Source organism: Manduca sexta, chromosome 5 (genome assembly GCF_014839805.1).
Source record: "Manduca sexta isolate Smith_Timp_Sample1 chromosome 5, JHU_Msex_v1.0, whole genome shotgun sequence".
NCBI classification, from domain to species: domain Eukaryota; kingdom Metazoa; phylum Arthropoda; class Insecta; order Lepidoptera; family Sphingidae; genus Manduca; species Manduca sexta.
In genome coordinates, this window is record NC_051119.1 from 7,153,994 (window position 1) to 7,176,414 (window position 22,421).

The 22,421-nt window shown below is 36.1% G+C and overlaps 4 protein-coding genes and 1 long non-coding RNA gene across 8 annotated transcripts; 4 read left to right on the top strand and 1 right to left on the bottom strand.

Moving 5' to 3' along the window:
- The first annotated feature begins 879 nt into the window (after positions 1-879).
- On the top strand, positions 880-2,532 carry LOC115444634. Of its 2 annotated transcripts, none has more exons than XM_030170488.2 (2): positions 880-998; positions 1,599-2,532. In XM_030170488.2, the coding sequence occupies exon 2, from the start codon at positions 1,599-1,601 to the stop codon at positions 2,511-2,513; it is 915 nt and encodes a 304-aa protein (XP_030026348.1). In that variant the 5' UTR covers positions 880-998; the 3' UTR covers positions 2,514-2,532. The 2 variants fall into 2 exon arrangements, with proteins under 2 accessions (XP_030026348.1, XP_030026349.1); XM_030170489.2 differs by lacking the exon at positions 880-998 and adding an exon at positions 1,037-1,147.
- A 399-nt stretch (positions 2,533-2,931) lies between these two features.
- On the top strand, positions 2,932-4,622 carry LOC119191023 (5-hydroxyisourate hydrolase). The gene is made up of 2 exons (XM_037444767.1): positions 2,932-3,293; positions 4,461-4,622. Exons 1-2 carry the CDS (start codon positions 3,039-3,041, stop codon positions 4,545-4,547), a joined length of 342 nt encoding a protein of 113 aa, XP_037300664.1. The 5' UTR covers positions 2,932-3,038; the 3' UTR covers positions 4,548-4,622.
- Positions 4,623-5,232: 610 nt separating this feature from the next.
- Positions 5,233-16,223, top strand: LOC119191016 (esterase E4-like). 2 transcript variants are annotated; one of them, XM_037444748.1, is made up of 12 exons: positions 5,233-5,320; positions 6,792-6,933; positions 7,874-8,010; positions 8,577-8,719; positions 9,336-9,521; positions 10,294-10,490; positions 10,808-10,976; positions 11,917-12,139; positions 13,097-13,206; positions 14,114-14,246; positions 14,952-15,128; positions 15,948-16,223. In XM_037444748.1, exons 1-12 carry the CDS (start codon positions 5,286-5,288, stop codon positions 16,066-16,068), a joined length of 1,773 nt encoding a protein of 590 aa, XP_037300645.1. In that variant the 5' UTR covers positions 5,233-5,285; the 3' UTR covers positions 16,069-16,223. The 2 variants fall into 2 exon arrangements, with proteins under 2 accessions (XP_037300645.1, XP_037300648.1); XM_037444751.1 differs by having other exon boundaries at positions 10,294-10,481.
- Positions 11,445-12,889, bottom strand: LOC115450255. Its single transcript, XR_003939267.2, has 2 exons — positions 12,720-12,889; positions 11,445-11,542 (listed from the first exon to the last, which is right to left on the bottom strand). It is a non-coding gene; the product is annotated as an uncharacterized LOC115450255 (long non-coding RNA).
- A 1,217-nt stretch (positions 16,224-17,440) lies between the features above and the next one.
- Positions 17,441-22,364, top strand: LOC119191630. 2 transcript variants are annotated; one of them, XM_037445526.1, is made up of 4 exons: positions 17,441-17,529; positions 19,818-19,877; positions 20,835-20,995; positions 22,173-22,364. In XM_037445526.1, exons 2-4 carry the CDS (start codon positions 19,871-19,873, stop codon positions 22,347-22,349), a joined length of 345 nt encoding a protein of 114 aa, XP_037301423.1. In that variant the 5' UTR covers positions 17,441-17,529; positions 19,818-19,870; the 3' UTR covers positions 22,350-22,364. The 2 variants fall into 2 exon arrangements, with proteins under 2 accessions (XP_037301423.1, XP_037301418.1); XM_037445521.1 differs by lacking the exon at positions 17,441-17,529 and adding an exon at positions 17,536-17,654.
- Positions 22,365-22,421: the final 57 nt, after the last annotated feature.

Genomic DNA, 22,421 nt, shown 5'->3' on the forward strand with positions numbered 1-22,421 from the left:
TAAGGAGACGAAAAGTAAACATAATTTAATTTATAGTGACTATAACACGTAAATTATAAATAAAACTCAACTATAGGTTAAGGTAAAAAGGTATCAACGACGATAAAAATATGAATATTCCAGAAGGTCCACGCTACACTGTCCGTCCAAAGCGGAGCTGACCAACAAAAACAGAAAGCGCTCACTAAGCCAGTCCGGTTTTTGTGGTGTTTTTTTACAAGCGCGCCCCTCTGCCAGTGAACTTGATCGAGCACTCGGCGTCAACATTTCTGATTTTTCACGTATAGAAAATGTTTTCAACCCCTTGCCAAAGCTATTTGAAGGGGTTGTTTAGTTGTTTTCGCACAAAAAACAGTTTGTCGCGTGCCCGTTCCTCTTTTGGCGGGCAATGCACGAAATTAAACTGCCGACAATAAAGTTTTGAAACCAATTAACTGACCTCTTTCAAGTACGTCGGTGAGAGTTATTCACTTAATTTTCAAACGAAACTTTATGCTTTACAAAATTTAATAAGTTTAATTACAAACTAATTTCATTAATTTCACAAGATGCGTGTACAGAGCCATCTATTATTGAGTAGCAATATCAAAATCTGTTTCAGTTTAATTATCTATATGTCACTAGATGCCATTGTTTTAAATGTCTCATTACATTACTAGATGGCGTTTGTTTAACGAAAAATGTATTTAAAAATAAATTAAATAAATTGAAAACTTTATTAGGTTTTTTAAAAAGTAAGTATTATAGAACAATGTTAAAGCATATGTAATCATAAAAAACTACACCTACCTCAAATCATACCGTTAAGTCACGTGCCAAAAACAAAATATTAGCAATACTACCGGACGACATTTTTAAACAAAAAATTAGGTTTACTAACATTGCACGAGCTAAACAACTACATCCTACTGCCGATTCAGTTCGTCGTTACATTCGAGTAGTAACACTACTTTCTCATAATTATAATATAAGGTATAAGGCAAGAAATCAATTTTAAAGTAAGTTATAATAATTTCTTTACCTAATATCTGTGAACCAAATATTGTCACTTATTGTTGATGGTGGACGTCCAACACATTTTTTATTACCGAGTGGACACCAACCGTTGTAATGCAATGAAAATTTTACCATTGTGTTACGTTCCCGGGTAAGTCAGGGTCGAATAGCTACAGACTACTCAATTTCGCTCTCATGTGCGATATCATTTGAAACCCTACCAAGTTAACTAAGCTTACAGCTTTTTATTATCGTTGTTATTTAATAAACAGGAACATTTGTATCTTAAGCGTATTTTGAGAGCTGAGTTTCGTTTATTCAACAGCACCAACTCAGCTTATAACTCAAATTTTGTTAGTTAATTATAATTCAATGTCTACTTATCTTACTTATAGATGAGATTTATTATTGTGACGCTCGGGGTACATTCACATAGTAAAACTTCACTTACACCAAAAGTTCTTCGTACCTACATAGGTAAAAAATAGAGCTAATTTAATTCATACAATTTTATAATTATAACTTCATTTGTAAAAAAATTAAGTTATGTAAAATTTGTTTTTAAATTCGCAAAAATGTTTAAATATATTTGTTTGTTGCAGATGATGGCACGAATTATACTTAAACTGACATTACTCATGATGTTATATATAGCGGTTAACAACGCTAAAATGATGAGGAACAGTGCCCTGATCTCCAAGATGGTGTCTCACTTCCAGGGCAAAGACAATCTATCCATAGAGCCGGCCACAGAAAACCCAAAACCCGGGAATGTTGTTTCCATCATGCAAAACGTTCTTTGCAGAAACTTTCCTTCTATCCCTTGCAGTGTCATTGTTAGAGATGAAAAACTAAATAGTCTAATAGAAAAATCTATACAGCAATTAAAATACAAAAAAATGTCGATGGGGAAGACAACTCCGTTACCAGGATCCCATTTAACGCTGTTCCCTGTGATCAACAGCGAAGACTTGTCAAATTTTTTACAAGTCAGCGAGACAGGGTACTATAAAGAAAGAAAGGAGACAGAATCAAATAAGCGGAAACAAAAGAAAAGCGTCAGGAATTGGTCGCGGGAGAAACCAAAGAAAAAAAAGAAGAAGGAATCAAAAGTGATGTCGGTTTACAACGGAAGAAAGAAGATACGAAGATTTTACCCGCACAAGATAAAGTACAAAGATAAAAATGTAAGAAGAGATTTCGAGTCTGATGAGAAATTGTCTATGTCTGTCGAAGTACCTGATAACACAGGGAGGAAGATAAGCTACCAGACTCAACACGATTCTCCTGTATGGAGAATAGATTATATGAAACACGGAGAACCAAGTTTAAATATGTTTGGATATGAAAACGAGAGGCTACAAGGCAAGATAATGAAGACAGGCCCCAATGTGATAGTAGATGAGAATGTTCTAGAACAGGTCGCTAGGAAAGATGTTTTGCATCCAGACGTGTACATCAAGAAGAATTATGTTAGGAAAAAAACCGTTGACGTTAATTCTGATGGTATAGATTGAAATATAGTTTAATTATGAATGATGTTTTATTTAGTTCATACGCTAGAGTCTATAATGGTATTAAGTATTATAAGAAAATCTTCACCGACGCACTGAGTCAAGTATGTCTTCCATATTGTAATAATACCCATTTCTCACTAGACCCCCTATTTGTTTTATGACTCTAAAACGTACGTATCTAATCTTTTAATTTCGTACCTTTGAACAACGCTTGATAAAAGGATTACCGTATCATTTGTAATAACTACCGACTCGTATTTTGGACCGACGTTTCTTCGAGGTACAAAATCGTCAACGATCAAACATTCAGCTATTGCTATATACACAACACAATAACGTTAGCATGCCATAACATGCGTAATTTATTCCGCTACAAAACTTGAATATGAAACCGTTTCCCTGCACGCATACAACGGAATATCTACCTTATCTACTCATAATAACTCATAAAATCATATAGGATATGAAGTTGTATAAGTGGGGTAAACAATTAATAATCTCATATTGAGTCAGGCGGTCGTAGAAATGTCTCGTGCGGTATTATCGACTCATGTGCTAGATACTTCAACCGGAGCGCCTGCAGTGGGTTTGTTTGTTGAATTGTATAAGAAGAAAGATAGTTCGTGGACGCTATGGCATAATACAGTGACTACTGGTGACGGGAGGGTTCAGTTTCCTTTCTCGCAGGATTCTATGGCACCCGGGACGTATAAACTCAAGTTTAACACCGCTGATTACTATGAAAGTGTTGATAAGGAAACGCTGTACCCGTATGTTGAGGTTAGTTTTATTATCGATTTTTTGGAAAAGTTTGTCGGATGGCATGAAGAATATGTAGGTTATTTAATGTAAATAGAAAATTGTTTGTAATAATTCGAAATAATTAGGTCAAACTCGACATTGGAGAAAGTGTAAATTCATTAGATTTTCGCTAGTTTAGAAGTTTAAAGTAATAAATAAACTAAACACCTAGCTACATTATCTATAGAGTTGTTAGTAGATGTTTCAATAGATATCGCAATTTCCGTATTTTTTTCAATAATAATAGTTTTTGTTATAAGTATTCTTATACATTTATATTATTTACATGCAAATTATCTGATAATGATTTTTATTAATTTTCATGTTGACCTCTCTGGTCTTTGACATCGACCGTTTATCTAATCGTAATGTTTACGACAGTGTAGTAGGTACTCATAATATTCTAAATCGTAGGGTATTTTCATAATGTCGCATTATTGCTTTGATTACGGACTACATAATTTAGTTTCAATGTCTTTAAGTTTAACCAGTGGCTATAAAAGCATTTAATTTTGGAGAGTTTCCTATACAGGAATTATTCAATGGAAATATTTGTTTTTTCTTATAAATAACAAGAATTATAAGGTAGTGTGACCGAAGATAGCCCGGTTCCTAATATTGCCCAGCATCCATACATTATTTTTAATTTTTTTCTATAACGTCTAATATCAAAACATACAACGATTTTTGATCTGTAGTTTTATAATTAAATTTCTTAATATGTAGTGCAAGCAATTTGAAAGGTTTGTCTTCTATGTTATTTTACTTCATTATGCCCGTTTCGTCTAACCTTTGTTACAAACTTCAAGACTGCTTGGCATCAAACCGTTTATGTACGAACTACGATAAGGCGTAGCGCGTATATTTTTTAGTTGTTAGAAGTTCACTAAATTAAAAAAGAAACATCCTACATAAGGTCCAGAACCAACTGGATGCAGGCTATTTCTAACAGGTTAGTTTGGAAATATTTAATGGAGACCGATGGTCAGCAGTGGCAAATATCGAAAGGCTGAATATGAGTCTACTTAATTTTTTTTTCTTAAAAGCGCCATCTCTTGTAATATTAACATAAATTATTTCTTGTAATTAAATTTAATAAAAGCGCCATCTATACTTAAAGTAACATATTAAATTATATTATTTCAGATCACGTTCAATACGACAGAAGGCGCTCACTACCACATACCTTTGCTGTTGAGTCCATACGGATATACCACTTACAGAGGCAGTTAAACATAACTATTTTGTCATATTCATTAGTAGTATTTTTTATAATGAGTAATTAATAAAGTGGTAATTATTATTTTTTGTATTGTTTCATTTGACCAACTAGATGGCGCTTTAGCAAGTAAGCAATGAAAATAATATCGCACCTTCCATGAGACAAGGGCACCATGATTGTTAACAATTCTTAAAATGAGTTACGTATGCCAATGCGCCTCAAAACATCTTTTTATTTGGAGGAACAAAGTCACTCATCAAGTTCAATCCCATTTCGCCAGAGGGCCATACTGCCTTTGTTACATTAGTGCATCGACAAAATCTTACTAGTCAGTTGCAACATTCCCCGCACACATCCAATATTATAATTCTCTTTGCATCCAATTGTGCCCTTGCCTCACCAAAAGTACGATAAAGAGAACTAGTGTTATGTTACCTATAGAGCGTAATGCGCATAATATTTGCTACAAGTTACATTTGGAATGACGCCTAGCTTTTGCATGATATAGCTATCTACCTATCTTAGACGTAATATGAAGTTCTAAGGAACATTGCACTCTGTCAAAAAATTTAAATTCGTCTTGATTCAAAACTCAACATAACACACTTCCCCACAACACAATTCTTTATATTTGCATGTTTACACACACTGACGAAATTCATTCATAAGTATGAGATTCCGCGCAAAACGGGTTAGTCCTCCGTCGATTTTACAAGGAAAATGATCGTAATATTGTTGTTCGTTTGCGCATGCGTGGCCGGGCAAGAAACCGACATTCTAGCAGGTAAGAATATTTATTATTTTAGAAGAATAGGGTCGGAAACAATAACTCAGTGAGAATGAGGGTTATTATCCTAACTCCATGTTATTTATATCGACCGTTAAGGCTTATTGACTAAAGCGACATTTTTATCGAAAATCTTTAACTAGGGTAAAAAACATAAAAAAGTGCTGATTTTTTAAATATGTATGAAACTTAGTGTAAGTTTTTTTTTTGTCTTCATTACTTATGAGGGATTTACTAAACTCAACAACTTCGTCAGGGGTTGCAATAAGGTACATAATTGTTTTTCGTAATGTTATTGTTTCTAACATGTTGGTGAGATGTACGGACTGCTCCTTCGTAACATCAGAATTTTTTATTAGTAGGGAGGCTAACCAAATTTATAATTTTATAAGTCTTATCCTCTGAAGTGGTTTTTATGTTAAGGAAAATGAACAAGGTACGTAAACTACCTCCGTCTGGAAAACCCTGATGTTTACGTCTTGCCATAAAGAAATATTAGGTACAGTCAGCCGCAAAAGTGAACAAATTCTAAATTTCAAATTGCCTTTAAACTTTTTTGTACTTATGAACAGCCATTTTTATTTAGTAAAATAAAATTCAAAGGGTTGATGTTATTTTAAATAAAGAAAAGAAGAATATTTCGATTGAAGTTAATATGATAAAGTTTTTTGAAATTTCAAAATTGTTTTGCTTCTTTTCTGGCTGACTGTACCTATTCAATCCTTAATCTAAATACAATGAGCAAAGAAATATGTATTTAATTAAAACTATAAGGTGGTATCAAAAAGGAGTAATTCTAGAAATTATTTGGAATATTTTATCGATCGGAGTATTTTATTGCTTTCAATAAGCAAAACAACTGCAGAAGGCTCGACGCAGGAATTCTTTAATTTTATTAGCCCACTATTTTACTAGTAGGTACTACAATCTCATAAAGTAGTGATCAAATAATGTTTATATACTATTAGCACAAGCTATTGTTATCAAGTGGCAAGCTGGCAAACGCGGCGTCGGATGTCCACGCCAGTCCTGGATTTGTAAATAGGCCGTATAGGCCGCGGCCTATGGGCGGCAGCCTTAGGGACAGCAGATTTCAGAGAACGCTCACTCGGTTTAATTAATCATTCGTTTAACTTTAGTGCCTTCCATAACATAAACAAATGGAAAATTATTAAGAATTTTAGAAACCTACATACATACATAAACCTACGTACATAGGGCGGCGGAATTAAAGTGGCCTATACTCATAAAAAATATAAATCCGGCATTGGTCCACCCACGAGGTGGACAGATGACCTCATAAAAGTCGCAGCGGGTCGCTGAATGCGGGCCGTCTCTATTAGGGCGATTTGGAAATCTTTGGAGGAGGCCCATGTTCAGCAGTGGACATCCGGCGGCTGATGATGATGATTGTTACCAAACGTCCAGCCTTTAGAAAATCTTTTCTAAAACATGCTGTTATGTATAGTGCGCAATGCATCTGGACCCATCAGGACCTCTCCTCCAGTGGTTTTCGAGGGTCCTGGATGACCACGCGGCGTGGGAGACAGATTGAAGCCTACCGCGGCATCAGATACGCCGAGCCACCCGTAGGAGAGCTGAGGTTCCAGGTAAAATGAGTTTCGTCACCTTCTATAAGAAAGGAATTTTAATATTCTGTGTCGCGTTCCAGGATCAGCCTGTGTATATCCGCTTTGAAATGTGTCAGAATAAATGTGTTTAATGACTTATAATCATCTCTCGTCAGTTGACACTATCTGTACTACATTCCGCTTACCATCAGATGCATTGGAACCACTTTGACGTGCCCGTTAAAAACATCTTAATATGTTTAATAATCATCAACATCTATTATAAAAGATTTATCAGTACCTTTAGAACTGTTCACTGTTTAGCATTAAGCCAATAGAAGGCGAAGTAATAAAACGCAATAAGTTCACAAGGTCTGGTCGTATCATCTGTAAAAGCCAATATTCTTGCTGCAGGTATGTAGGGAAATGGCTTTAGAGCACCTCTACAGCAATGAAGAAGATGAATACGGTCGCAATAAGATTAGGCCTCAGTGACAAAGCTATTGTACAGCATTAGAATTATATATGGCAATGAAACACACCTTATTGTGGCTTCATGTCTTTGAACTTATGAATATCCGGCTACCACGCATTAGGTAACTGTTTTTAATTTTTTTTAACAAGATACCGAATATTTTTTTTTATTTTTACCATAAGAATGGAATAATAGTAAAGAAGAATATTTACTAACACAGGTCAGCTGTAAATTCATACTTTTTGATTTATGATTTAATGCGTGGGACCATCGCTCTATTAGAAAAGAAACTATTGGATTTCACCAAGACGTAACTTATCATCCAATTTATCATATTGCAGCCTTCAAAACATTCTCCTTCCCCCACACTTCCTTTCCCCAGATATTCCCTCCCAACTTTTCTCCTGGGCCCTGTAACGCTAAGCCGGGGTATTTGAGTATCTCGTTCGCAGGTTTCCCCCTATGTTGACTGTGGGGTCCCATACATAACAAATCACATTGCAGCCTCCAAAACCGATCCTGACGTACGAAGGCATCGTGGACGCTGTTGTTGATGGACCAGCATGCCCTCAGCCCTCGACTGAATATCCAATGAGCGAAGACTGCCTCACTGTCAACGTGTATACACCAGATAGCAAGAAGTAAGCTCTATTTGTTTAATTACATCGTAACCACATTAGCCATTAAGGTATGCCTGTTGGATAAGCTTCAGATACAAGGAGTCAAACATTATATTACTAATAGCTTTATCAGGAGAATAAAGAACCTCGCCATGTTGTAATAAAATATGTAATATTTGACCAGTATAAATATTTTTTGGGAAAAAGGTAACGTATATCACTTAGGGTAATGTAAGCTACATTCCTATCAGTAAAAAAAAAACAAAATTGGTTCAAAATCAGTTTAGAAATTCCTGGGACTAGAGCGTTGAAACAAACAAACTCTTCAGCTTTATATATTAGTATCGCTACACCCAGTGATAGCTATGAGCGATATCGAGGCGAATAACGTCGATTGTGTTTAACCACGTAGTGTTTGTGTGTTTGAGTACTTTAGTGTTGCAGTGTTAATTCACGTGCTGCTGTTTGCGTTAGTGTTTTCGTAGTAAACAAAGTGTTGTGTTCATTGAAATACAATCGGTATTTTCATTGTATCTTTAGAACCCTAGCAAGTAACAGTATAAATTAAACATTACCATCCAATTCAGTGCGACGCTGCGACCAGTGATTGTTTACATCCACGGCGGTGGTCTCCACTCCTTGAGCGGTCGAAGTGAGCACGCCGGCCCTCACTACCTGCTTGATCAGGATGTCGTGCTCGTCACCATGAACTATAGACTTGGAATTTTGGGTAAGTCTTTCTATGAACGAATCATATATTCTGACGTCTATTAGTCTTTGGAACATAAGAACTAAAGATTTCTAGATCAATCTGTTATGACTATGTTTCTGTGAATTATTTTAAGTGTATTTTGTCATGTTTGGTTAATTCAAATACACTTTATTGTGGCACAGCAAAGTAATATTAATGCTATTGGTAGTTATACACAAAAATAGGCAATGATGTGCAAGTAAATGACGATTAGTGGATGCAGGAAAAATTATGACATAATTATACTGATCTATCTAACTGCTTTGTCACTTTGATAAAATATTTAAATAGTTGGTCCAATCTTCTTCTATTGCAATGTTGTCGGTACAACACACTACAATAAGCATTTTAAGAAATTTTGTTTCCACGACAAGCTGATGATTATCATAATTATAGCTTATTACGAGGAAAATAAAAGACCATTTTGATGGCGTCACTATCGCTTTTTCATTTTAAAGTTATCATCATATAAGAAATTCGTTATTTTTTTACCGCAACATGGCGGAGTTTTTAGTTTCCAAAGGCGGTTGACATTTTTTTTACAATCGTTAATGACTCTAGTCAAGGTATACATCTATTACCTTCTTGAATACAGGATTCCTGGCACTGGGCACGAAACTCGCTCCAGGAAACAACGGGTACAAGGATCAGGTGACGGCGCTGCGCTGGGTGAGGAGGAACATCGCCACGTTTGGAGGAGACCCCGACCGCGTCACCATCACCGGCTGCGGCGCCGGAGCAGCCAGCGTCATGCTACACATGATCTCTCCCATGTCTAAAGGTTTTCCCGGCGTTTTTGACATGCCTTCTGTAATGAAATCTAACAGCTCATGTGATAAGACCCTTTCTTTTAATTTTATCCGTGGTGCTTTATAACTAGCTTATCTAGTTGTAAACGTCCTTATCCTTGAGGTTAAAACGCCTCCTTAGATCATGATTTTTCACCCGTATTCCTATGGAAGGAAGTTAATATTTTCAACTCGTCCCTATATTTCTATTTGATTAATTTCGTTGCGGAAAAGGACATTTTAGTTTTCCCTGAGACTCGCCGAGCTTCACCGCTCGGTGTCATAATGTGTGCCACTGCTGATCCTGGCTTACAGGAGTTGTAGTGGTGGGTGTTAGGGCGGGAAAGTTTCGTAGAGTCTCGTATGACTAAAGGTAATTCTTTGTATTCGTAATAGTACCAACATTTGGTCGCAATTCAAAAGTAAGGGCGGATAAAGGTCGTCATCACCATTCGAAAAGTAACAGCATATATTTATTTCACATTGGTTTTCTGTCAAATGTACTAACTTGGTACAAATATAATATAATGTACTATGTGCTACGATTTCTACGATTTCGAGTAATACAACCTACAGAGTCACATTCCCAATTGTCAGAAACTACAGAATACAAACCATCATCTTTCAAATTACAATTTATTCAGGTTGTCAATGATCTTCTAATGTACCTATCACTTCCAATATCCCAAGAGAATTCATAAATAATTCCTTACTATCAAAAAAGCTTTTCTACTTTTCTAACCACTTTATCGACATTCTCCTCAGGTCTCTTCCACCAAGCAATATCAATGAGCGGATCTCCAATAGACAAGAAACGTAGCCTATCACATCCTAAAGAGCTGACCGACGAGCAAGCGAGGATGGTAGGATGTCCCCCCAACGATACAAGGCTCTACGACTGTCTGAAGACCAAACCTTCCGAAATACTTGGTGGGACTTTAAAGGAATCCCTTGTAAGCATGGTACGGCCAGGGCATTGCAGCTAATTGAAGACAGTCTAAAATATTTCAATTTCTAATTCGCTTCTTTTGTATGGTCTAAGCGACATTTGAATGTACAAGTATACTTTTTTGATGGTTCTCAATATTATATTTTGACCAGACGTTCTTTATTTACATCGGAGGTCAGAAGCAGGTAGGATATTTCCTAAAGGCAAATACCGAGCGTAGCGTTTGCCATTTTGAAAATTTTGATTGAGTTACAAACTACAATCAGGACTAGACAATTCAATAACCGCAGTTACTGAAATGCTAAGAAATTTACATTTTGAATTTTGCAGGAGTTCGACTATGATCCCGGTGACCTGTGGTCAGCGGTGGTGGAATCAGACTTCGGCCAGGAACGGTTTCTGACTGAAGAACCCATAGATGCTATCAGAGCAGGCAAAATGCATGCAGTTCCTTTTATCATTGGCTTAACAAGGAACGAGTTCTTTTGGAAAGCGTTCAGTATGCAGCAAACATTTCTTTTTGTTTATGACTTGTAGTCTAAGCCCCTTATTCATAGACATTATTTATCTAATGACGGAACATTACTGTGGTAACAAGTCTGTTACACAGCTTTGTTTATCTGACAGCCAACTAGATTCTAGTTGTATTTAAATATTAGCCAATTACAACGGCCCTATATCTACGCACCGCGAAGGCTGCCATGCCGTCAGCACTGTAAAGCAGGCTTGTTATCACAGCAATGCTCCGTCCTTAGATAAATAACGTGTATGAATAAGGGGCTATGTCTTTTATTGCTCCTGATTCAAAATATTACCTACCAACATCCTATTTTATATTGAAATATTTTTATACCAAGTACACGTCAGGCACGTAAAGATTATACCATGACCAGGGAAATGTAAGCCTGCTGGGGACGCCACTAATAGTTTTCATATTAAAGTTAACGATGTCAGGACAAGAAATTAGTTTTATATTTACCAATATATGGTTTATTTTTCTATATGAATTAAGTTACATATTGTCTTGCTGATTTTCTTTTCTAGCTTTATTTACTGCCGAGTATTCTGTGAAAAAAAATATTTTATTATCAGCTGCGAATAGAGCAACGTGGCGATAGCTTAGTTGGTGGTGAAATGGACTGCCGAGACGAATGTCCGCAGGTTCAAATCCCAAGGGCACACACCTCTGATTTTTCCAAAAAATTATGTGTGTATTCTTTGTGAATTATCGCTTATTTAAAGGAAAACATCGTGAAGAAACCTGCACACCTGAGAATTACTTTATAGGAATTTCGAGGGTGTTTGAAGTCTACCAATCCGCATTAGACCAGCCAGGTGGACTAAGGCCTAATCCCTCTCAGTAGTAGAGAAGGCCCGTGCCCAGTAGTGGGACAGTATATAATACAGGGCTGATATTATTATATATACTATATTTTCAGCTGTAATGCGCAACGCTACACTATTCAACAAGATGAAGCAACATATGGAATCGATGGCTTCCACGTTCATGCTTTCAAATATGAACGCTTCAGATACCACCACGTTAGTGGACAGGCTTAACATGATGTACTTTAGGAAAAAAGAGTTGATGAACAACACATTCTTTGCTGAAGCTTTGGGCAGATTTTACACCGATTCCATCACTGGATTTTCAGTGCATAGGTAAGGTAAACTGTACACTATAAACTGTATTGGTGGTAGGTCTCTCATATGTGAGAGTACGCCTGGGTAGGTACCACCGCAGTTTCTATTTCTACCGCCAAACAGCAGTTCAGTCACTTTTGTGTTCCGGTTTAAAGGACTACTGGACATAACAACTCATATCTCAGGATGGCGAGTGCAGTAAAATACCAAAAAATACTTTTATTCAAGATGTTGGATGGTGTTTTTATTGTATATGGGCAGTCGTGTCAATTACCATGAGGCGAACGGCAAGCTCGTCTTGTCATTCAGAGTATTCAAAAAAAACTTGTGGGGCCTTTCAAAAAGTATCACCATGCACTTAAAATTGACTGTTGGTGATCAGCTTCATGTGAATTATTCGCTTATTAAATCTATAAAGTACCTACTTTTTTTGGAACATTCGAAATATAAATGTAGTCAACAACTTACGTTACCAGTCTTCATGTCTCTTACGCATAGACTTCACTATCGGTATTGAATTAGTAAGTTTGTTTATAGCATAATTGGATAAACTTTACCAAGATAAAGAGAGAAATAGTAATGTCTTACAGAAACCCACCAAAATTTTACAATCCTCAAAACAATGTAGCTCTATTTGAATACTGGACAGCGCCCATTTATCCTGACAACTGGACGCCTGTAACTGGAAATTAAAGTGTTAATTGATGTGTTTAGGGAATAATCGTAAGACCAGCCCCCTTAAAATTTTCTAAACAAACGCGACTTATAAGTCGCGACGGATGTCGTTTAATTTTGATGTTTGTATGATAGAAAAACCAATGCGACACTCAGTCTCTCAACCAATAAAGCGACAGTCTTGTCGTGTTGTTTCCCAAATTGGAAGCTCACTAGACGTGCAACGAAACGGAATCTGCAATCTTGCTACCGTTGTTAGCAATCATGCTGTCTCCCACAATTTAAAAAAACTATATACAGGATGGCTGTACTCATGTGCTTGCACTCTCCACAACCGGTCTACTACTACCTATTCGACTACATCGGCAACCACAGCCATTACGAAGACCCTGTCACGAAGAAACCTATGGGTGAGTACATATTGTATTTATGAAGCTTTGGTCGTCTTTACATTTTTACAGTGTTACTTATAAATTTGTTTTGAAGTTAAAAGGTGGTTAAGAATTGCTTAAATATAGCTGTCAAAAATATCACCGGTTCCTAATTTAAACCTAATTAAGAGGCAAAATGGCGGGTTTTGACTTACAGCTGATCGTATAAATTTGTGTTTTAACTAAGCATAGTTTTGCGAAATTTTTATGATACTCATAGTATCCTAAAGTGACGTATTCCATGTACCTTCATTAAAATTTTTAAACTAATACTAGACGTTATTTGCGGTTCCGCCTTATTAAATAGTCTTTTCCGTTACAAATTGCCTAAATTAAAATTTATCCCTTCGTTTGCTTCTAAGAAATATTCAAACATTTCCATTTATATTAATAATAAGCTACTAAACTGAAGCATTTTTACAATGTGGATAGACAACCTGGTTGAAGGCGCAGCGTCGCTTGCAAGTGATTGTTCTGGAAATCTTTGGGAAAGGTTTATATTCAGTGGAGTACCTACGTGATAGACTAAATTCCTAGTAAGGAATGGCACAGGCTACCGAAATAATGGGCCGCATGGTCATAATCCGGGGCACATACCTATGTCTTTTTAATTATGTGTATTGTTTATCAATTATTGCTTGCTTCGTTAAAGGAAAACTAAGAATTCTTCATAAGAATTTCAAAGGTATGTGAACTGTGAAGTCTACCCGCAGTTGGCCATTGTGGTAGTTCAAAACTATCTCAGTAGTAGAGGAGACCCGTGCCCAGCAGTGGGTTTAAAATACTTGGAATTATATATTAAGCAGTAGGGATCATGTGAATGATGATAATGAACATAACGGCTTAATTTTTTTTTACCTATATTAAAAATAAACTTTTTCTACAGGAGTGGCTCACTACGACGAACTTATCTACTTATTCTCGTTAAGTAGCTTTCCTGCTATTACAGTATCAGACAGCGAAGATTCCAAAATGGTGGACAAAATGACCACAATGTGGTACAACTTTGCTAACACTGGGTAAGTGCGCTTTATTAGAAGACCTTAGAACCTGGGTTCTTAACCTGGGGGTAATTACCACCGCGGGGGTAAATCAGCTATTTCACGGGGGTAACAAATAACCTAATTATAGGATAGTAAAATAAAAAAAAGTAACAGAGCTGACAAATTGTAAGGCTGTTGTGCAATTTATGATTAATAAAGATGTTTGCATTTGCTTCTATTGTTTGTTTTGATAACATTTTGAAGGCGGGGTAAAATTAATTTTCCACGTAGATAATTAGAGTAACAATATTGAAAAGGCTAGGTACTACTGCCTTAAAATGTGAATATAGAGAGCGACCCAGCTTCCAAGAGATTGTCACTGGAAAGTCGAAACCATAGTTTTGGGAGGAAAATAAACCAAAAAATTACAAAGTAATCCCAGAGGTTGTAATTTCCAATATGAATTTGAATTTGTAATCTATTTCGTTCCGCTATAAACATGGCCATAGGTAGGAGTGACAAAGGTGTGCTATACCCAGACTTGAAAGGCCTTTGCTCACCCCAAAAAAAGCCTTGCGCTTACATATGCTTCGCTGGTGCCTTTCCTTGAATTGAGTAACCTTTTTTTGCTTCCGCCATCTCCCCTCTAAATCCGTACCTGCCCCAGGTAATAGAAACTGTCTACTTTTGTATAAAAAAAATATAGCAATATTCGTAATGCTTACATGATTTTATTTTCAGGAAACCTAATTTAGTCTTCATGGACCAGTATGCGAAACAAAGCCCTTTGTCATGGCCCGCCATGAATATGAACAACAGAACCTACCTGCGCATAGACAAGGAGTTCACGCTGGGCGAGAAACTCTTCGAGAACAGATTCGAAGTGTGGGAAGACCTCTTTCGGATTGAATATAGATTGTAAGGAAACTAATGCACGGCGCAAACCCTTTCAAGAGGTTACCTAGACCACATTAGCTGGTAGTCGTATATTTATCCGCGCGGTTAGCGAGCGCACGAAAGGTGTAAAACCATTGTTGTCCAAGTGGGTCGCGTTCTGGGATCAGCCTGTGTATACCCGGTTAAAAGGCCGGCGTAATTGTGTCAACTGAGACTATCTGAGCCCTACTTACCATCAAGTGCCATGTGGGTACATTAGAATGTCCGTATAAAAAATAATATTCCTACTAAACAGTTTTCGATAACAAGTGGACAGCTCTGCACTGAGCCTAATTAGGTTTAACAAAGTCTTTATACCTGTAAATATACCTACCTAATTGATTCAATGAAATCCAAAACCGCGGTTTTTAAATAAAAGGTGCTTCTTTCAAAGATGAGGTTATAGAGTGTGATATTGAAGTATTCCTTTAGGTAACTATTTATAATGCCGGTGCCACACACAGACAAATATTTGAATAAAGACTTTGCCACACTTTGGAACACAGTTACTGATACTGACCAAATTTCAATTTTTATGGCTTTTACTTTTTGTTTTCCATATAATCGGTTCTCCTTCAAGCAACTCGATAACTTTAAACGCTTTGATGTGTGTTCGAAAAACCGATACCGAATGCCCAATACGCAAACATTTAAACGAACTTTGCACAAATACGCAAATAACCCGTGCCACAGATGAGTTCAAACAAGTGTTCAATTTGCTATGTGTGGCGCCGGCATAATTCAGACCTACAGGACGAAAAAGTATTAGTTGTCTTTATTAATAACACAATTTATTTTTAGCCCGCCTGTTCCTGTTTCACCAGTTAACAAGGGTGCGTGGTGCGAGCTCAGCATGGCGACTTTTCTCAATATGCTCCTAATTAAAGCCTTGCATACACTCACCAGGCATGTAGGCGGATAGTGTGTAAGAAGATTTATAATAATAACAATATCAGCCCTGTATCCTTGAGCTTCGCCATCGGAGGGTCATTATTTTTTTTATATTTTTATATTCATGTTTTTTTTAAATATATATGTAAATAAAAAAAAAACTTTAAATAAAGAGAATTTACATATCAGCCCTGTATTATAATATACTGTCCCACAGCTAGGCACGGTTCTCCTCTACTACTGAGTGAGAAGATTGTTTAATATAATATTTATATGTTTATTAATGTTTTTTTAAATCTTTGGGTTGTTATTATTAATTTGCGTTTTGTAGCCATCACTGAAGTTAATCACATTGATTTATTGGTCAATAACTAATTATTAAATATATTGTTTTCGTACATTTGTTTATGTATTTATTTTAGCTTAACTAGCAATTTTAAGTAATGTTTTATTTTTGTTAGTCATTGATTCCAAAATTAGTAACCGGTATACAGGTAATGTTAAAATTATTTTATGGTTGTTAGTGGTTTTTGAAGACGGTACAATTTTTTGTTAAATGTTTTTATTTTTTGCTCTTTCGTTTTAGTAAAAATCAGTAAGTATACGTCAACATCATAGTTGACGCCATAATTTTAGGAGTTTTCTGATGTATCGCCGAAAACAAGCACCCAACAATAATGAAATTTATATGGGACCACACGGGAAGCACCAGCTTTCAAATAAAAAAATAATCGTCAAATTCGGTTCACCCAGTCAAAAGTTCTGAGGTAACAAACATAAAAACTACAATAGAATTGAGAACCTCCTCCTTTTTTAAAGTCGGTTCAAAATGACGTTGAATGTTGACGCCGCGCCGCGCCGCCGCTTTAAGTTCCCCTGTGTAGGAATGTGAATGAAAATAATATAGTACTTATCGATATTGCAATTTCTAGTAAATTTAACAATATTCTTATTACATCATAAAGATGCGGGGCTGTAATAAATTTATTCTACGGTATTTTATGTATATTAAAGCAGTTCATCATTTTTAAATTGAACCATTACAATTATGCTAAATTAAAAAAGAAATAAAAAATACAAGCATTTTATTAGCCCGTCAAGTACCTGCAGTCTAAACAAAGCAGTATGATAGGTATGATATGATATTTTTTTAGACTGATACATAATGTATGATTAGAAAAATATTATAATCAATAATTATACTGCGTATGAACTACTATAAAAATAAAGAATTGACTTCAAAACGAGAATTTATCATCCCATTCACCACAGTGTCATCAAAATATTATCACATACAATTTAGTATTTTTGAAAGTTTTAAGGGAACTGCGTAATATATTTACGTTATCGATACTGGATCATTGACATTTCATAATCGATAGGATCACTTCACTATCCGTCCCCACCGTATCGCCATGACACTACGCCACGCACGTCACGTGAGCCCACTTAGAACCGACGCCATCGAACAAAATATTGGACATTTGAAATCGTGAGTTTATACTTTTTATTGTTTGGCAACATTATTAGTTTGTGCTTGTTTATGGATAGATTGTTGTAAAAAGGTGATTCATTGTTTACAATGCGTAGAATAGTGTTTAATAGTAAAATTAAAAGGTAAATAAGCTCAATACTATGCCTTTTTGAAGGTTACGGTGACAGTAATTTCAGAAATAGGGGTGGAATTTGTTAAACCTACTTTTATATAAGTCTATATTTGGTTAAAAACGAGTATAAATTACAAGGTTACGGCCTCATTAAATAAAAATCTCGGGACTTAAAACTAATAACACAGACAAAAGTGTTGTATGCATGCTTTAAACCAAAATAAAGTAAATTTATTAACCAATGTACTAAGACCCTACTGACGTAGCTTTAGTTACCAAATTCAATCGATACCTAAGTCATTTCCATAGTAAGTATTGTAATGCTCTTTGCCTAGGTAATAAAGTAAATATCAATATTGTATAAGTATACAAAATTTCTGCAAGAACCCGAAATTTTGCAAATACATTGAATTCGTTAACTGTATAATAATTTAATAACACAAATTTGACTCGAGTATTTAATTCAATGTAATTACTTAACATATAAAAAAAGTAATTTTCACATCATTAGCATAATAGTGCGATAAATTTATATTTTTACGTATTCATAAATGATTATTATGTCTTGAACCGCTTGTCTCAAAAATAAACGCAGTTGCGTAAATGTAGTCTCGAAAACTCATTTTCCTAAAGCTGGGAGTGTAGGTACCTACCTATTGTTTTTGCGTTGTTTTTTCTAGTAAATTTAACAATAAGTAAGTGAGTGGGTATCTACCTATTAAGTTGATTATAACTGGCTTAAAATATTAAAAGCATTCCTTAATACGTAATTCCTAGGTACCTATACTTATTTTGTAATTAGATATTCATGCGACTCTCCTGCCTAAACATGATTACGCGTCGTTAAGTGGCGCTCTTGGTCGTTGCCAACTTTTTGCTATCAAAACACTAGCAATTAGCGGATCCAGCAAAAAAATAACAACTCGTAACAGTGGATGACTTATTTTTTTATTTAAGAAAAGGCATTATACAGAAAACAATCATTATTAACAATACTTAAACACTAAATTACACTAACACTAGATTGTCTTCCTTAAACCTATGCCCTAATTGAAATTAAACTAAATTACTCTCTATGATGGGTTTTATCCTTGTTTGGAGAAAGTGGTGGAGTACTTAGTAGTAGTAAGTGGATTATTACACCGTGGTAATTAGTTAAATGTAGATATGAAAGGCGAAACTATTACCTGATATATCAATATATATAGATAATTTCGGTAAGCTGTATTTTAAGGGTGAATTCCATTCAGAGCATACCTTTATATATTTTTTAAAATACTTAACTTATTTTTGGCCGCCGTGATGAGACCTATCGCACCCGCGTACTAAACTTCATATTACTCGAACGATAGTATAACAATAGCTCTGTATGAAATTGCTACTGTTTATGGGCGGTCGTATCACTTACCATCAGGCAAGTGGCAGGCTCGTCTCGTCATTCAACGGCAAAAAAAATTGCTGTATACTCAGGATCAGGGGCGAAAGGTAAAATTTGCCGAAAGGCAACCCGCCGCAACATTGGTATGCGATCTCCAAATCGTTCTAATGATAATTATTAGATTTTAATGAAGGGAAGCCGACAGGAATCGGATTATACGGACCTTTGGCCACTGCTCGGGACTATGTTCATCGGTTAAATTGGTCTATCGCTCATAGGAAAGCTATATTACTTTTTTTATTGCTTTCAATGATGAGACGAGCTTGCCGTTCGCCTGATGGTTAGCGATACGACCGCCCATATACAGTAGAACCACCATCCAACACTTTGAAATATAAAATATTGTTTGGTATTCCACTGCGCTCGCCATTCTGAGACGTGAGATGTTCAATCTCATTATATCCAGTAGTTACACTGGCTACAATGTCCTTCAAAGCGGAACACAACAATGACAACACACTGTTGCTTAGCGGCAGAAATAGACATTGCGGTGGTACCTACCCAGGCGGACTCTCACATATGAAAGGCCTACCACCAGTAAAGTATTTCTGAGTGCTATAGGCTAATTTTTATCCCGAAAATACTTGACACGCGGGCGAAGCCGCTAGCATAGCCACTAAGTAATAAATTGGTTTTAAAATTAGTAACAGTTTTCTTGAAAGAGTATTTCTTTTATTGGCCTCGGTTTTTTGACTGAGTGATATAAGAAAATCTGAAATTAGACTGGTATTTCAGAAGGGGGCCCATAAACCAGCAAGCTGGCGATAAACTGGTGGAAGGAGCCCGACATGGGAGGTAAGCTTTATGTGAGTGATTGCAGAAATCAATAATTTGAATATTATTTAAATTTTACTTATCAGAATGAATCCCGATTACAAAATGTCTTGTAAATGTAGGCGTCATATCGCGCCATAAAAGCAGAAACTAAACGCTCTGTCTAATTTTTTATTATAATTATAAGTTGTATAAAGAAGGTCGTTTTTCTGATAGATTATCTATTAATTTGACTTACCTACTTCAATAGATCTTAAGCTGTTATGAACATCAAAGATCTAAAATGATTTACATTTAATTAAAATCTAACTAAATTCAACTAGAATGGAGTATAAATTTACCTAAAAGTTTGTTACCCTATAGGCGAACGTACGTAATGCTACGCTACGAAATAAATGAATTACTTAATAACCTTGACTGCTTACGCGCTAATTTCATAAACATTCCCACGGGAGAGCTTGGGTCGATAGTTTCATTTCCATAGCCTTGAATAAATGAATAAAATGGCTGAATTTCGGCCACGGTTGCCAATCTCAATGGAGATCAGCCAGGTACGCAAGATATATTATAGTGCACAAGTGTGTGCGCAATACACAGGTGCACTCTCCGTTCCTTCACTCTCATAGTCCGATGAGACGGCAAATCGACATGACCAAAGAGAAATCAGTTGGTTCTGCCAACGGATTTATGTGCTTTCTAAGGCATTACACCGCCATATACCTGACTCCGAGCTGCGACTGACTAATTTCTCAGAATGAAATAACGCAGTCAAATTAAATTTTGGCCCGACCCGAGATTAGAAGCCAGAAACTCGTACTCGTACACGTAAATAATACACTACGCCTGACCTATATGACCTGAGTTCACCAACTGGCGCACACGCTTATGCACTATAATTTTACCTGGCTGATAACCGTTGAGATTGGCCGCCAAAGTTTCGGCTTGGAGGGATTCATTCGCATATAACGTATTGTATAGTGCCTGCCGGGGAGCGGTATAGTTGCTCGGCGGCGCGGGTGTGGCGAGCGGCGTGTAACACGCTCGTCGCGCCCGCTGCCGACGACGCCTGGAAGCAGATAGTCGACGCCTCGCCGCCTGACAGCATGTGGCACTCGCTCAGGAACTGTGTCGCTTACCAGGTAATCCAGGCATTTACAAGCGATCCCAATTTTCGATCCGAATTCGAATTAACTAATCTAGTCATTTATACATTAAAAAAAACTTTCTTCTCATTTGTTTATTTTCACGATGGCTATAATAACTAATCTCAAGTCATCTAACATATAAACAACTTTGTTCTGATTGGTCTATTTTAACGATGGCTCGAAATAAGGGATAGTGATCGTTTGTTGCTCTGTATCACGCAAAAATCATTCCTTGGATTTAAAATTAAATTACGGCAAAATATTATTTAACAAACATTTAATATTGATCTCACCGTAATGGACCCACTGAATCAAAATTTATTAATATTCTTAGAAATTTCTCTAAGAAGTCCTCAAAAGCTCTATTGGCTGTCCGGATTTGGCCCACAGTCCGTTAGTTTATTTTTTTATTTTAAAATATTTTAAGAGTTACAATGGTATTTGTTAGTAGATAACATCGCAAAAACAATTAGGTTTATGTTTATGCTATCAGAGTTGGATCTCTGATCAAAGGTTGATTGATATACCTTATTTTTTTGTCATGGAGAGAGTTTACATACTTACAATTACAGTAACAGATAATTAAACCATTCACACAATATACCCAGAAATTTCTCTAAACTAGAAAAAACACTTTCCCATAATCTATTTTAGATTTCACCTTTGTTCCGCCCGAGTGCTCATCTCTGCGGCTCATAATGCGATTATCTAAGGTGATTACACACGGTACATCACGCTTGATAAGCACGCATGATCAGTCTAACGATCATGCAAATTTTTGTCTTAAAAATAGCTTGTTCTTTTACAAGGTCGTAACCTAAATGAATATTGTAAAGCCGATGTAAATTTTAACGTGTAATAAAATGTTTTTCAGTTAGATGTAAGCCGTCAGTAATTTGCTTATTTCCTGAGCTTCAATCTTTACACCTACCCTAATTCCATTTTAAAGTGGAGTCGATAGAATACATTTTTTCAAGAATGTTATAGAAAGGTTATGACATAGTTTTTGGTGTATTTATTTTTCATGATTTCCTATGTTAACGCGAATGTTAAACATCGAAATAAACTATTCAATTGTAATTTCTAAATATGCCGATAGATTTATTACTTTTTTCTATGGATTCTATAGTTTGTAGCACTCACAAAAAACCATACTTTTCACAATTTCCAGGCGGGGGTATGGCAGAACCTGTTGATGAAAGGCATAGATGACGTCATTCAGCCGGCCGCTTTCAAACTAGCCATAGTATTACGTCATACGCCCTCTGAACTCGCTGCGAAGTTATTAGCAGAGCTGCTCAGCTTACATCCGCAATCCGTAAGAAATACTAATAATTTTGAGCTTTAAATCAGGACAGCTACAACCCAACGATAAATAAATATTAATAAAGAGTAATGTTATTTTTACGCGCCCTAAAGC

Coding starts and splice junctions, on each gene's coding strand:
- LOC115444634 (XM_030170488.2), top strand. CDS start 1,599: ATGATGGCACGAATTATACTTAAACTGACATTACTCATGATGTTATAT.
- LOC119191023 (XM_037444767.1), top strand. CDS start 3,039: ATGTCTCGTGCGGTATTATCGACTCATGTGCTAGATACTTCAACCGGA. Junction 3,294..4,460: donor CGCTGTACCCGTATGTTGAG/GTTAGTTTTATT, acceptor ATATTATTTCAG/ATCACGTTCAATACGACAGA.
- LOC119191016 (XM_037444748.1), top strand. CDS start 5,286: ATGCGTGGCCGGGCAAGAAACCGACATTCTAGCAG. Junction 10,977..11,916: donor GTTCTTTTGGAAAGCGTTCA/GTATGCAGCAAA, acceptor CTATATTTTCAG/CTGTAATGCGCAACGCTACA. Junction 12,140..13,096: donor ACTGGATTTTCAGTGCATAG/GTAAGGTAAACT, acceptor AACTATATACAG/GATGGCTGTACTCATGTGCT.
- LOC119191630 (XM_037445526.1), top strand. Junction 20,996..22,172: donor GGAACTGTGTCGCTTACCAG/GTAATCCAGGCA, acceptor CACAATTTCCAG/GCGGGGGTATGGCAGAACCT.